Here is a 15963-nt window from a genome sequence, read left to right on the forward strand (position 1 = left end):
AGGATGCTTGTTTCCTTTAAAAGGGAAGGCAAGTCTCCTGACTGATACTGAGTCTCCTAATGAGTGTGCGCTCTTCGTGTTTTGCAGGTAAGTGCGAATGTGGCAAATGCACTTGCTACCCACCGGGGGACAGCAGAGTGTACGGCAAGACGTGCGAGTGTGACAACCGCCGCTGTGAGGACTTGGACGGCGTGGTCTGCGGAGGTGAGCCCTCCTCACAGCCTTGCTCCCGGCCTCCAGCCTGCTTCCCCCGCCTTTCTTATCCCACTGCTCCTTTTCTTACATAAAATTCTGTTACAAAGAGGATAAACACAAGGCAACATACAAGTAGACCTCAGAGCAGTATCTAGGTGGGTTTGGGCATGACCTTAGTATTCTTGGACCATTGATTTAGTCCACGTGTATGTATGTCAAGGGACACAGAACGCTGTTGATAAAGGATTGTTGAGACCAAGTCCTTTGAAGAGAGTGAAAGGCTTTGCTACAACTGAACAGTTTAAAATGACTTTTATTATCTTACTAATGAAAACTGATAGGGGAGGTAAGTATTGCCTGAAACTTGAGGGGAAAAAAAGCACTTCAAGCTTACAAATTACACCATCACAAGAGATGGAATTCCGTTTCCATGATGGCTCTTAGATCCAAACAAGAGTTTACAGAAAGTCATAAATGGTGCAAAGAAAGAATGAGGCAGATAGAAGGCTGTCACAAGGGTAACACAGCAGAAATGAGAGACCCAGAGGTAGAATGGTGACAGTGTCCACCTGAGCTTTGGCCAGGGAAGAAGATGGGGATCACCATGATGCTTGTATTTCAGTCTCGCGAGAGCTCATGCTGTAGAGAGGGTGCATTCCGATTACAGCTCCTCCCAGGTTTCCAGGACAATGGAGGTGAACTAGACATGGAATCATACTAAAAGAATATAACTGTGTCTCTTTAAGATAATCACCATGATGCAACTGGGCACTATTATTTTGGGGGGGGAGCCCTCAAATGCATGTACGGTGGATGGAAGGCTGGCACACCATCTATTTTTATCATCTCTCTGACATCCGTGTGTGTCTATCCAGCTGTTCTCTCTCTAACCAACTATATAGCACTTGGAAGGTGACCAAAAATATTTTCTTCTTTCTTTCTCTGTGAGCCAAGGGAAAAAGCCCCTTTTTAATAACTGTTGGGCCGGATGGTTTATCTCTTGCTGTTCCCATGACAGCCATCCTCAGATATTGCTCTTGCTTTATTCATTTCACAGATGGAAAAGTGAGTGAGGTTTGAGGCATTAATGTCCCGTAACTGAAAAGTGGCAGACCCAGGGTTGGAGCTGTGGAGGTCAGTTCGCAGAGTTCTCTCTAAACCACAGTTTTCCCCAGAGAGACATCAAACTGTTCTGACTTCATGTCAATATTATTTTTAGCTTAGATTCTCCCTTCACTGGTGTTAGTTATCAGAAATATTTAAACAGATAATAATCTTTTTTATTGTTGTTGTTAAGCAGTAACTATTGTATGTTACATCTACATACCCATTAAATTATAAATTCCTCTTCCCACAGTGAATCTCTCTCGCCAACTTTGGGGAGGAAATCAAAGATGCAAACAAATTTCTATTATCTACTTGTTAGATGAGATCAAATGTTTACTAGGTGAGTGAGAAACATCTCACAAAGTGATAATTTTTTAGACTCATCCTTGACTATGCATGTCTACACTCTGTATTTGTCTGTCTACCCAGAGTTGTCTGTGCCCCAGGGGGAACTGACTTCCGTTAGCCAAGCTGGTAAAAGACCAATGTATAAACCAGATCACCAGTTACTTGATATACAATGAGGAATATAATTGCCTCAGAGAGTAGAATTCTTTGTAAAGAAACTCTCTGAGAAGTAGGATTCTGAGATAAGGATTTGGATTCAAGTAATTCATCAGAAAGTGGAAGGAGTTTCTGGTAGGAAAGTGGAAAGTGTAACAAGTAGGGGAGGCAGCCAGTTAAGATGGTGCCGTCCATCCAGTTACTGCTGAGGTCACCTGGGGCTTCACCCCCATACAGGGGATGAAAGTCTAGCAGCTTGAGTAAAATACACAATTCTTACATATCCATTGGTCGTTGGCTCAGGGTTGCTTCTAGGACACATTAACTCCATTGCCATATGCATCCCTCCCAGTACGTGATCAGAGCAGGCTTCCGTGGCTGGAGAAAACCTTGGGGCCGAGAACCCAGAGGGCACCAAGTGGAAGGCATCAAAGCAGTAAGGACAACATTGTCGGGGCATGACCTGCAGAAGGACCACAGCTCCCATGTCGGGCGGTCGACTGTCCTCTCTGGATAGTGCAGAAGACACACCGGCATGTTCTCATTCTGCAACACTAGATGTTGCCAACCATCCAACCCAACCCGACCTCTCGTTGGTTGGATACAGGATGTAGCCCAATAAATTAGGCAGTAGCTGAGGATGTGCTCATGCACCTTATCCTCCTGGGGCAGCCTTGATACGATTTGGGCGGTCCTTGCTGCTCACACATTTAGAGATTAATTCTTAGCCGGCTCATCTTACTGAACAGAGATGCTATCGGAACGTAATTATCAGAGGACGAGTATGTTTTCAGGTTTGGGGAAAACTTTGCTGCTGCTCCTGTGTGTCTGCCGGCAGCCAACAAACAGTAACCAGACAAGCATAGCATCTATCATCCCTGGAATTAGATGGATTCTCTCGGTGCTTTTTCTTAACTTTCAGCAGCCAGCTCTAAGAAAGCACCCGTGCATTTAATTGCACATTTGAAATGGTATTAAAAACATTTTATGGACCAAAAGATCTCGGAACACTTGTCAAGGATATAAAGGAAACACACCTTGGAAATTTTGCTTGAAAATATTTTATGTTATTCTTAAATTTCCCTTTGATATTCAAATAATGTCCTTGAGAGGTTTGGGGTGAGAATAATGCCAGTGAGTTAAATGACTGTCTGGAGGTAATAATGATTTGCTTCACTTACCTTCTCCTACTTCATCTGAGGTGACGGTGTGGAGCCTTAAATTCTGCCCCAGATGCTTCACTAGGGCCTGGGCGCATGTCTGTACACATCCCAGTGAGCAGTTTCTTGCTTTCCTTGTCATTCGCTGGTGAATCTTCACTGTGACAGTCAGTCCTATTGCTTGGAGGGGGACAGTCCCAGGAGGGAGAGATGTCCCTGGCTCATGTGTCTCCTGAGTGGCATCTGGCTAGAAAAGCTGCACATAGTTTCCAGTCCACACCGACGCTCTGTTTAGTGTCCCGCAACAGGACACTGTCTACTCTTGGTGGTAGTGGCGGTCATGGTCCGTAAAGTCCTGGTGAACACGGAGTCAGCGAATACGGACTCACTGCTCCTGAGGGAAGATGGGTCTGGGTCCTGCCCCTGCTGGCAGTGTTCTCATTAACCGATCAATACATAACCTTGTTCTATGTGTGTTTCTATGGAAAGGCACCTTGTGATGTGTGTAGTTGATTCATTAACATTGAACTCACGGCCGACAGCCCCATAACTCGTGCCGCAACAAAGATTGTGTAGTGCACAGATTTTCCCCATAAGGCTTGTGGCAGCCTTTTGCACTTAGGAACCCTGGAGAGCACTTCAGCCCATACTTAGGGGCTGCATAAAACATCAAAATCACCAACGAAAAGCACAAAAATGTGGAAGGTATGGCACCAAGTATACTGGGGAAAGGACATTTGTTTACAGCATAAAAGTGGAAACAAGACGACAGAGCATGACCTTCTTTGACCCCAGCTGGGCAAATGAAGCAACTCTGTTTTTTCACCATTCGGCCTGTGTTCCCCAATGACCTGGAAAGCTTCTTGAAGGTTGATTTTTGGGGACACAAATACATTTTGGTGAGCGGGCAAGTTCTCAAATATGGAATCTTCAAGTAAGAAGGGTCAGCTGTGGTTCATGTTGTCACTGGAAACATCACCTCCCGCGTGAGTTTTGCTCTTGGCCGCAAATGACGACTTCTTTAAGACAGTTAATCAAGGGGCTGTGATTTTAATTCCTCTGTTTTCTGAGCACGGCTTTTCTGAGCACGGAAATTATTTGCACCCTGGCTTGTAGTCTTGGATTTAATTTGTGTCTTAAATGTTCTCTGGAAAGAAATGACAGTACACATACTGAGAATTAACATGCTTGAACCTGTGAAAATTTTAGCACTAACGTCCCCAGCACACTAAGCCAGTTGATCAGGAGATCACAAGTTCCTCTCATGAATGTTCATGTAGATGTCTTTAGTATTTAGACATGTCAGTGGCAACACAGTACAGTAGTCAAGACTGAGACATGAGGCTTTGTTGGTTCCACCCTTGGCCGTAGCACCTACTCCCAGTGTTACCAGAGGTCATGTACATAACCCCCATTTCTCACCATTGAAAGATGGTTATGATATGCCTTTCTCGTAGGGTTATGGTGAGCTGAAATGAGTTAATGCGTGTAAAGTGCTCAGGCTTGTTCCCTTGCGTCACCCTCTCTATCTGCGTATAACACTAATTAATGATAATAATACCTAATTACATGTATCTTTTATTTTATTATTTTTATTTAATTTTATTTACATTTTTATAAAATTCAGTAATTTTTATTAAATTAATTATATATCATTTATATTTCTATTTAATTAGATATTATTATTATTAGTGTTCACATGCATACAGAGAGCATGTCAGATACAGCCAGCTCAGGTGGAATTTTGCGCTGTGGTTTACAGTAAATTCTATGGGGCATGGAACGGAGCTCCATGTTTGCTAATTAATTCTTCTGTAACAGCAGTTTATTCAGAAGAGCGACGTCCGGTCTTCAGTCTGGGGTGGCATGGATGACTTCTCCTGTCTTCCGTTCATAAAGCAGTCTTTCACTCACACTTGATGCTGAGCGACCAAATCAAAGTGGCCACGTGCATCTCAGAAGTATTTTTAGTGGCTCTTACTTAGCAGCGCACCTTCCTTGGGAAAGCTTCTCATGGATTTGCAAGCACGGAGGAGCACACGTAAGAAGACACTGGCCGTCAGGGTTCAAGCCACAATGTGCACTGCCAAAGTTTCTGTATTTCTCAGTCCATCTACAAATATCCATCAGCAGAAGAACATCTCTTCTTACTTAGTAATATCCTATCATGCATATGACACATAGTAATAATTAATCAGCAAATGCATATGGCATACTGAGTTCGTGGCACGGCCTGCCCCACCCCTCAGATGCACACCTGCCCTTGAACACTCTGGATCCCTCAAAGCCTTTACCTCTGACCTGTGTGCTCATATTCCTTTTGGTCCCATCTTAAACCCATGGAAACTGGCTGTCTCCCACTCTTCCACATCACTGACTCCTAGGGTTATTCATAATTCCTAGTTGCCCAAGTGTGGGGTGGCGTTCAGTTCTCATTCTCTGTGACCACTTTTTAGCCCCAGGTTGTGGTCACTTCACTCTGAAACCCCCCTGACACGGTCTCCTCCCTGGGCCTCAGAAACACCTTCCCTGTTTCTCCTCTCACATCTCATAACCACTTCGTTTTTTTCTTGCCCGTCTCTCAGAGCTCACCAATAAACCTTAGCATTTTTCTAGAAATGGCCTTTGGACATCTTTTCTGCTTCCTGTTTGTGGTCCTCTTGTAATTTCAGCTTCTCCCTCTTTTATCTTTCGATCAGTGTCTGTCAAGATGATTTCTTAGCATCATTCTCCCTGGCTTCATATGCTTCTTTTCAAACTCCAATTGAATACTTCCATATGGAAATTTCTCCAAATTCTGCATGGTTGAAATGGAAATAATCATTTCTCCTTCTTTAATTCAGTAACTATTTTTTGAGCCCCCTCTGTTTGCCAGCACTGGAGACTCAGTGGAGAGTCTCTGGGAGTTTATGATGAAGCTTGAAGGGCAGACCTTGACAAAGGAGAGGCAATGAGGTGAATGGTCTGAAAGGAGAAGCACTAAGTTCAGTGGGAACCAACACAACAGGGGAACTTGACAGAGACTGGCGGCTGTGGAAGGCTTCACTCATGTCGCCATGCCTGGTGATGACTATATGGTGCATAAAGGGCTTTGGCGTGTATTAATCAGCCGAGCATCCTGACTGCCCTACTGGGTGGTAATCCGGTGCATGGAGTTTAACCAGGTGGGGGGAGGTGAGTGTGACACAGGGGTCACCGAGAGCAGTATGCCGAGGGAGGCACATGGGGAAGAGAGAGGGTGACATGTTCCAGGGATTTTTGAGAACTGGAGAGAAATCCTGTATGATTGGAAATGAGCAAACAAAAAGGAGAAGGGTAGGACAGATTTTGTAAACCACATTAATGATTTGGGACTTTACTCAAAGGATGGCAGGAAGCCATAGAAAGTATTTAAATGAGGCAACAGTATGATCTCTCTGTTTAAAAAGTACCTCTGGCTGCCTGGTGAAGTATGGATTGCTGGCAGGAGTGTGTGTTTGCGGGGTTAGTGGGTCTGTACGGGTGTTAGGAGATGAGTCTTGGTGAGCAATGAAGGTGGTTAGCTAGATGGAGGGCAGTAAGGATGGAAAAACTTGGGTGTACTGGAGAAAAACTTGGGCACATTGGGTGTATTAGAAACAAGAGAGACAACAGGCTAACAAAACCTTTTACTTTGCTGTTAAACTCCCTGAAAACAGATGAAGATGGTAGATGCCAACGTTACCAGGCAACGTTGCTCATGCTAATAGTGACCCATGATTGATGAATTTCAGCTGGATTTGGAGGGATTAAGAATGAACTATGAGTGTCTTATGGGAATGCCGTGCTTTTCAGCTTCCATGAGTGCTGTGACTCTCATGCCAGCAGGCAGGTCCCTTGCTGGTTTTCTGGAAGCTTTGCTTAAGGAATCGTTAGAAGAGATTTTGGCTCCTATGGGGCATAAGGCTTCTTGCAAGCCAGGGAAGCCTCAACATCTGTGCACACAGAAGTCGTCTCTGTGCATCTGAGCTGCGATACCTGAAGAGAAGGTTTTCCCTAGACCACTGTGTTAAGCCGTCATCCTCAAGAACACCCGTGGACAGGAAAGTTTGATATTGTCGTGCTTCCAGGATGTGGTTCTTAGCCTATCCTGTAGCCTTCTAAGGAGACCAGTGGCAAGTGTCACTCTAAATGTTCAGCTAACTAGGAAGAGTGCCCCGCTCCGCCTCGCCTTGAGAGCAAGAGCGGCATTTATAGACACTCATGATTGAATGCCGTGAGCAAGGGGCCGGGCAGAATGAAGGATGACTCCCAGGTTCCTGGTTTGAGCAGTTGGATGGGTGGGGGAGCCTATGTTTTTGTAGTACTAATTGTCTTGAATGCCATCTTCACAGAGGACAATAGAGATGGAGAAATTTGGCTGTATTACGATTTTGTTTTGTTTTGTTTTTACCTGACCTTCTGTTCCTTTTTCTGAATAACTCATCATTTTTTTCCCATTCTTTCACCATGCTTTCAAATCACCTCTTTTAGGAAGCCTTTCTGAAATTATTTTACACTTCCTCCATACCGCAGTACCTTCCTCCATTACGACGTCATGACATTTTAGTGTCCCGGTGTCTCTTTTCCTCCATTCTGTTCAGTGCTCATGGATCTAATCAAACTCTCCCCCAAATTATTTATTGTCTCCTCAAGCTTAGGACAAAGGCTGATGCTTAAAAACTGGTTTTTGAATAAATTATAAATTAAGGAGTCACAAATAAGGGGGGAGAGAGAGAGACCAAGAGAGTTTTAGATCAGAGAATTCTTCAAGTTGACGTTGACATTTGACTTGGAAATTCAACAGCTAATATTTAGATGCGTGGAAATTGGATATGAAGAACGTTTTAGGCCTGGGAAGGCTAAGCAAAAGCAGAGTGAAAATATTTGCTATTTCGAAGGAATAGATTTATTTCACTTTCTTACATCAATGCTTTTTCTTACCTGTTCTTGGATCCATCCTTGGGAAGGATCTTTTTCAAACTATTTACTCATTTATCACATAATCTACATTATTTCACTTCCATTTATTTAACTTTTTAAATCTTAAATATCAGGAAAATATTTTTACATTAATAATTTTCAACATTTAAAAAAACTTAAAAATATGAAGAACAAAATAAAAATCACCCTTTGAACATATGGTAAAATTTTGTTGTATTTCTCTCTAGGGTTTTTTTTTTTTTGATGGGTAAGACTTTTTTTTTTTGCATCTAGATTTTTTTTAATCTTCTTTGGGTATTTTGATGTTTTGTCTACATTCTGTGATATGTTTGGTTGCTTTTGTGTGTGTGTGTGTGTGTGTGTGAGTGCACACACAAGCACTCTGCTTATTTTTCCAGCAAGATGAGTGAGTAGAAGTAACTTTTTTTTTTAAGCTAAGGGAACAGTGCCCACAGCAGGATGGGCATGAACCTCATATTCAGACAGGTCAGGACTTGGATTCTGGCTCTATTTCCTCCTAGTTGTAGTAAATTGGGCAGATTATTTGCTCTCTTTGCCTTGGCTTACTCATGTGTACAGTAAGGGTAATAATGCTCACCTATTGGCTTTATGGTGAGAACAAGACAGAAAGAATGAAAAGTCCCCGGTGGGCATTCAGTGAATGCCGGATGTGTGTAGAAGACAGTGTTCACCTCCAAAACAAGACAAAAAACACTACATCTGTGTTACATTTCCTGAAGCACCATCTACAGAATGTTTGGAAAGGAAGTTGGCATCGTACAAATCAGCAGTTCTGTGCCTTGAGGACGGAGTGGCAGCTACTTTGTTCAAAGCCCTTAGTCTCCCCAGCATGTGGCAGCTGGTGGTGCACAAACCTTACTCCTAGGAGCGTGTGACATTTACTAACATCATCCCTCTGGTGTAGCTTCCGAGGAGAACAAAAGTGACATCACCCCTTTGGGTAATTTTCTCTGTTCATGGCTATTCGCTGAGCCCCAGTGTCTGTGTTCGTTCACCTGGAGGGATGGACAGAAATCCCAGGTAGATATACTGTGTGGCCAGAGATCAAAATGCGGGTCCCTGACTCCAAGGCAGGGACTCTTGGAGCATTTTAACAAATGAGGAATAAATAAAACCAAAAATATCTGTAAACTTACCTAATCAGTGGGCAGGTGAGAACTAATAGCCAGTGATGTTTATCTGCCCTCCTGACAGTAACACCGAAGAGGATCACACCAGTTCTGGTCGGCTGGCACAAATTAGCAACTGTACTGGAAGGTGAATGTAAGCAATTACATGATGTTAAGCAGCTGACTTTTGATTACACCGAAATTACAACCTGAAAGTAAGTCATGGGAATGACCGGCAGAGAGAAAGTCAGTAGGAAGTAAGACTGTTCCTCACTTCGTTACCTTTTTGGTCTGTCGTGTTTGATGATCGCAGACCACGTGTGGACCTTCTCAGAACATCTCTATGAACAATAAAAATTTTATGTGACCTATAAATGCATGGATTTTTTTTATCAGATAAGTCACTACTGAAGAAAAAAAAAAAACATGTTTTGTCCAGAGTGATAATCCCTAAGATGTAGTCATTTTTCAGTGGTACTTGATTTTAAGGTTTCATAAAGAAAATAGAGGTACATATTGGCTCATGTGTGTTTAATTGTTTTAAACAAATATGCTTAACCAGGGACCTGCCTCCCGTATTCCATCCACCCTGGATGAGAATAAAAAGTGGACTGCTTATTGCTTTTCTTCTTTCCTCTGTGCTCCTGGAATAGCCACCCATGAGTCCAATTTAGGAAACAAGAAGGGATAATGAAGAGCCATCGCTTAATTAGACAATCAGTTCACATTTCTTCGGGGAGTTCTTTGGACTTAAGCCATAATTTGAAGGAGATCAGGCACCTGAGGAGTATGTCTGAGTGTGGTGACCCCCGGATACTGCTGGATTTCCCACAGGGAGGAAGGCACAGACCACTGACTCAGGCCAGGCCTTCTTAGCTGGACAGTAGGGGTGACTGTATGATTGTCTCCAAATTACATCTTAAAATCACAAACCTCTCTCCTGAGTTTGTAAGAGTACCAATGTTGGGATACACCCTGCAGGCCTGCAAGCCTTGTGGTTGCCCAGCCTGGAGACCAGAAGAAAGAGTCCAGAGACAGTGACAGAGACATCAGTGGTTTATTGGTTGGATGATCTTACAAGTTCACAGCAAAAGGTCCTGAAAAGACAGCCCCACTGGGTAGGGCAGATGGCAGGCAGGACATGGCAGCAGTCTTCGATGCTCATGGGAGAAGGAGACTGCCATTTGTAGGGGGAGTTGATATCAGGTTGGCTCATTAGTTAGCCAACAAGCAGAGATGTTGTTCTCACTGAGGGTGTACATAGATGATTCTCCCACAGTTCTCCCACCCCTGGGTGTCCCACACATGGGCCTAAGAGGCAACAACATAGCAAAAGTTGACTGATTCTGGTCTTACGGTCTTTATGGTCTTTTTTTAACTCCGACTTTCAGGAACATTCTACATTGTGGGCCTCCTTTCTGGAACATTTTCCTTGTCATCTTACAACACAGTCATCTTACTGTTTTCTTTCTTTGCTGGGTGTTCCTACTTGTCTACTTCTCCCCTCTCTCCTAGCCCTATTGGAGTTTCCCAAGCATATTTCTCCCTAGGCGAGCTCAGTCACTTCCAAAGCTTTAAATGCCATCTCCTTTTGGAAGCTCCAGCATGTATAAGTTTAGCCCCCATCTGTCCTCTGAACAGCAGGTTTGTGGCAATTGCATACTTGACCTCTGCTTGGTTGTCTTAAGAGTATATCAGACACACGAGGTTCAAAACAGAACTGACTTCCTGCTCTCAACCTCTCCCTCCTGCAGCTTCCATGTCTAATAAATAGCATCGTTATTCACAGTATTTCTTGAGCCAGAAAACTAGTCCTTTCTCTTGTGTGCCACATATAATCCAACAGCAAGTCCCAGGGCAATCACCACCAAAGTAGATCTCCAAACACTTCTTTCCATTTACACTGTCACCACCCTACTTTAAGCCTCCATCACCTTTCCCTTGGATTTCTGTAACACTGTGTCACTTTTCCTCATAATTGCTTCCTCCTGACACACCTTAATCTCTCCCACCCAGTTACCAAAATGAATTCGCAAACTGTAAATTATTGCACATCACTCTCTTCCATAACACCCTTCTGTGATTTGCCATTCCTCTTACAATGAAATGTAAATGCCTTACCAAGAATAAATAATTTGCTATGTTCTCATTCCTGAATATTTCTCCAAGTTTATTATTTATCCTTTTTTTTTTTTTTTTTTTTTGCTGATTATTCTTCAAATACATCAGACTTTTTTCCACTCCCTGTAACATGCCAAGTTCTTTCTTATTCCAAGACCTTTCCTTAGCTTTTCCAGAACATTGGTTATCTGGCTCTTTCTCAGCCACTGGGAGTCAGAGAGCCCTTCTCTGATGATTCCAGTTAATAGTGTTCTCTCTGTTGAGTATACCAACACCCTCTTTAATTCTTCTACAGCACAAACATATTTGCTTGCTGTTACTTGTTTTCACACCCCCCCACCCCTGATAGACTGTAAACCCTTGAGAATAGAGCTAGTACAATGCCAAGTGCCCAGTAAGTAGTTCTTACATGGATGACTAAATTATTAGAATTTAGAAAGAAGATATTATTGAAAGCTTTAAAATTTTTTAAGTAAAGAGAAGTCATGTAAATGGCAAAGAAAAACATTTGAATTCCAACACATTTTGACCATTGTCTGGGCTAAATGCCAATTTAACTTTGTGGAAGGATGTGATAAATGAGCTAATAAATGAAAAACAATCTCCTATTTCCTTGTGTATAAATTTTATATTAACTTACTTGTGATGAGGAGTCATTTAGTCATTCTCAGTGATGTCCTAAATCATAGGCAGACTGTCTTTCTCTGCAATAGAGATTAAATTATTCCAATTATGTCAGATTAGAGTAATTCTTACTGACACAGGGTTAGTAAGAAACAAACATTTGAAAAGTCCATAGCTTGATGGGATTGGTTGGTACTTGAAGCTCCCTTTCTCTTTCTTTTGCTTCCTCTTCTTTTTTTGTGCCACACTTTATGTGCCTCCATAGGTTGATAACTTTTTTTGAACTTCTAAATTAGACTTCACTTTAAGTGGACTTTTGTTTTATTGGAGGAGTCAAGATATGATCCGTTTAATAGCTATTCATTGAGTATATAGCTCTTACACAGATTTGCTGACCTCATTCCTCTCTACAGGAAGTAGAAATAAAACAGCGACATCTAAGAACTGTCCATTGTCTTTGAATGACAGTTTATTAACCAGATAACCTGTAAACATGTCCTGGATTCAGTATGGTTCTCAAAGGGGATTTGTGGAAAAAAAATAAAAAAGAGATTTTGTTTAAAAAACTGGAGTCAAGTTCTGATCCTGTATGACTGAGTTATGTGATTTGAGGCAAAATTACTTAATCTCTCTGAGCCTTAGTTTCTTGTCTATAAAACGATGACGATGCTTGACTCAAAGTGTTGTGATGAGATTTAGTTCAATAAATCAGCATATGGACAAGAAGAGGCTGGTGAAAATAGGTCTGTTAATCCAGGTCTTTTTTAAGTTTTCCTCCCACTTGCTTTCCATTAACTTCCAGATGATCGTGTGTTGTGGCGAAACATTACGTGGGCTCATGCGTAGTTGGGTTATGTTAATCTTCACAATGAATTGCAAACAAATATTGGTGCTAATCCCTCTTTGTGCATAACTGAGTGTAGGAGGAAGCAGATGGAAGAGGTTTTCTCTTAAAGGTCCTACCAGAGCAAATGGTCAAGAAACAATGGTGTCAAGACAGAGCTGCTGATCAGTCTGAATGAGGATTTTATATGTCCCTGGGATTAGAGCTGGGACCACCATGCTCATCATGCTTGATTTTGTATCCCTTGGTGCCTAGCAAAATACTCTGTTCCTAATAGATAATCAGTAAATTTTGCTGAACAAATAGCTATATTGTTTGTCCCATTTGGAGAGATCTGGCTGTAAGGTAATGCACATGTAGGAAAAGGAACAGACCACTGCTTGGAAAAAAAATGAAATTAACATGGAAGATGATGTAATCTACCGGGGTGTTGGCGGCCAGCTACTAGACAGATGTACGTGCCAGTGTATAACTGTCACAGATCTAATGCTGTGTATACACCAGAAGATAAACATCCCCAGACCAGGAGCCAAAGACAGAAACAAAAGGAAAAACCAGTGAGATAAGAATCTAAGTTTCACGCTGTTTTTAACGTCTACACGATGCTAGAGAGACATCATTCCTTACAATTCCATCTGTTCTTATTAGTAAGCAGAGAAACACAGAGTTAAAGTAATATAATACTGGATGCCATTTGTATGGATGTTAACCTTTGTTTTTATTCATAAACAACAGGAGAGTAATCAATAAATGGTGCAAGCAGTCACGTGACTTGCCTTGCACACTGGTCTGGGTGTCACGGTGTGCCCAAAGCATGAGGACTTCATACTGATAAAAATGCAAATGAGAAAGTGTTGTGTGTCAACAAAGGATGGTCGAATTCCCTTTTAAGTTGTTTCCAGGCTTCTTTCTCTATGCAGTCCATCTCTCATGTGACATTCAAGACTACTGTGTTAAACCAGGACTCTGTTGTCAAGTTCTTTTAAATCATCACATGCCAAAATTCTGCCTAAGAAATAAAGCGTGTTTGCTTGATCAGAAATGAGATTCTATGGTTTACATATTTCTTTCTTAAAAACAGTGATTCAGGTGGATATTTACCCATCTCCTCCTCTCACCCCCACCCTGTGATTGCTTTGCAGGCCACGGCACGTGTTCCTGTGGTCGCTGCGTTTGCGAGAGAGGGTGGTTCGGAAAGCTGTGCCAGCATCCGCGGAAGTGTAACATGACGGAGGAACAGAGCAGGAGCTTGTGTGAATCAGCAGACGGAATACAGTGCTCCGGGAAGGGTGAGTATCTGCGGGAGCTTGGACAGGATCCCTGTCCTGACACGTGGTTTGCACAGCAGCACGTACACCCATCGATTCCAGACTGCACGCTGCCGAATGGAAACCACTCGGTCCTCTGCTCCAACCAGACTTGAAGCTTGAAAGTCACCGCATGCCGGTCAGGATCTCAGAAAAAGCAATATCTGCAAGTCATCGCTGAATGAGATAGAATTAATGATGGTATAAAGAAGAAAGACAACAAGATGTTCTAGGCACTGAACGTACAAAAGAAGGCGAAAAGATAATTATAGGGTTCAGCCGGGAAAGAGCACTGTCCAGAACTGCCGAGGAGCGATCTCAAACATCTCACCTGCAGACGAAGAGGCTCTGGGAATTTCAGAGGCTGAAGTAATGTGGATGTGTGTACGGAGAAGGGGTGGGTTTGGGGTGTGAGAAAGACTATAAAATGAGGCTAAATCTTTTCATTTCATAGAAAAGGAAGGAAAAAGTGCAGGGGTCCCAAAATTCTAATATAATTTTCTTTGATCTGAAAATCAGCAGTTTTCCAGCCAGACCTACATAAGCTCATATTAAAAAAGAAAGTTTAAGCCCCCAAAGTGGTTATAATCTGCAAGTTGATTGAAGAGGAGCCACGAACCCAATGGAACATTTACCAACAAAACAAATTGAAGAGGAAAAGTAACCACCTCCCCAGGGCGTTTCCCCCACCCCCTCAAAAGCAGAACTGGTCTTTTTTTTCTGAGTAAAGCAAGAATGCTAATTAGCAGATTGAATTTTACATATTTTGATGTTGAGCCTTCCATACAAATTCTCCAAGAGCCTTTAAAATCCTGCTCTCACAGTGCCCCTGGGCCCCTCCACGGGGCTCTCAAGTCCCTCATTGCTAGCAGCTGGGAAAACACGAAGGAAGACTCTGGAAGCATGGGATTCTGGCTAAGTGTTCAGGAGCTGCCCTGCGTGGGACTCAGGGTCGTGGGGCCTCCCAGCCTCCTCTTTAGCTCACTAGCCTCCTTGTAGAACAGGCAACCCCCCTCTCAGACAAGGCACAGCTGTAGCTAAAGCTGCAGTCACCCTGAACACCCAACCTGGGGCAGGATGAGCACGTCAGTGTCTTTCGGAAGAAAGGGAATGCTACATAGGGTTGGAGGAGTTCTCAGAAGCAGAATGTGCCTTGGAGATGTGCCCCTGAACGGTGGCTGTTGCTTCAGCTCTCACTCACGGCCAACGCAATCAGCTTAGAGGAAGCTTCTTGACATAATTGCAAAGATAAAAATCAGATGGATGCTGGGACCACATATGGTGCCGGGAGGACGGCTGAGAATTGATACAAACATGATCATTTCAGTAGAAAATCAAGTCTTTGGTTTCCAGGAAGTCCGTGTTTGAGACTTGTGTTTCCCTTGCTCAGGCAAGGAGGCCATGCCCTCAACCTAATGCAGTTACAACAGTCAGGTGGCACTCAAATGAGTTTAAAGCTGTCCCTTTGTACCCTGTTTGTTCTCCCATTAAATTCAATCTAATTCCAAGTTCCAAACAAATATTGTACTGGCTCGCTCCTCAGCTCCTGGAAACACTTTGCTTTGGGTTCAAACTCTGTTGGGAGAACCAAAAAGCAGGAAATAGAGTTAAAAGGAAGACACAAAGGGAAGGAATTGGGGAGGAGGAGGTTAATAAAGAAAACAAGGAAGGAAGTAGGGATGGATTTAACCTGCAAGGAGGAAGCAGGAGAGAAGAAGAAAAAAATGCTATCAGATCAGAATGGAGTGCCCTGTATATGAAAAAGTACTAAATTGGATTTTTTTTTTTTTTTGAGTTTAGGTCTAAACATAGGATCACAAAGTTTAAGTCATTTTAGTTAATTTTCCATAATGGCATTATGTTTGAAATTAAGTTATTAGCTTTTCATATAAACCCTACTGAATGAAGACACCTATTCATATTGAAGCATTAGTGTGCTTGTTTATATTCATTTATTGTTTGTATATAAAACCAGCAATTGAGTGTGTGTATGTGTTTACTAGACACACCGTCAAATCGTCGTGTCCATG

The 15963-nt window shown here is 42.6% G+C and overlaps 1 protein-coding gene across 1 annotated transcript in view; it reads left to right on the forward strand.

Annotated features, from left to right (window-relative positions):
* Positions 1-15963, forward strand: part of ITGBL1 (integrin subunit beta like 1) — a 161472-nt gene that overhangs the window by 138746 nt on the left and 6763 nt on the right. The window contains exons 8-9 of the mRNA XM_074378488.1: positions 88-204; positions 13769-13915. Of these exons, the coding sequence (XP_074234589.1) occupies positions 88-204; positions 13769-13915 (264 nt within the window). The remainder of the gene's footprint in view (positions 1-87; positions 205-13768; positions 13916-15963) is intronic.

The sequence above is a fragment of the Camelus bactrianus genome, chromosome 14, assembly GCF_048773025.1.
Source record: "Camelus bactrianus isolate YW-2024 breed Bactrian camel chromosome 14, ASM4877302v1, whole genome shotgun sequence".
NCBI classification, from domain to species: domain Eukaryota; kingdom Metazoa; phylum Chordata; class Mammalia; order Artiodactyla; family Camelidae; genus Camelus; species Camelus bactrianus.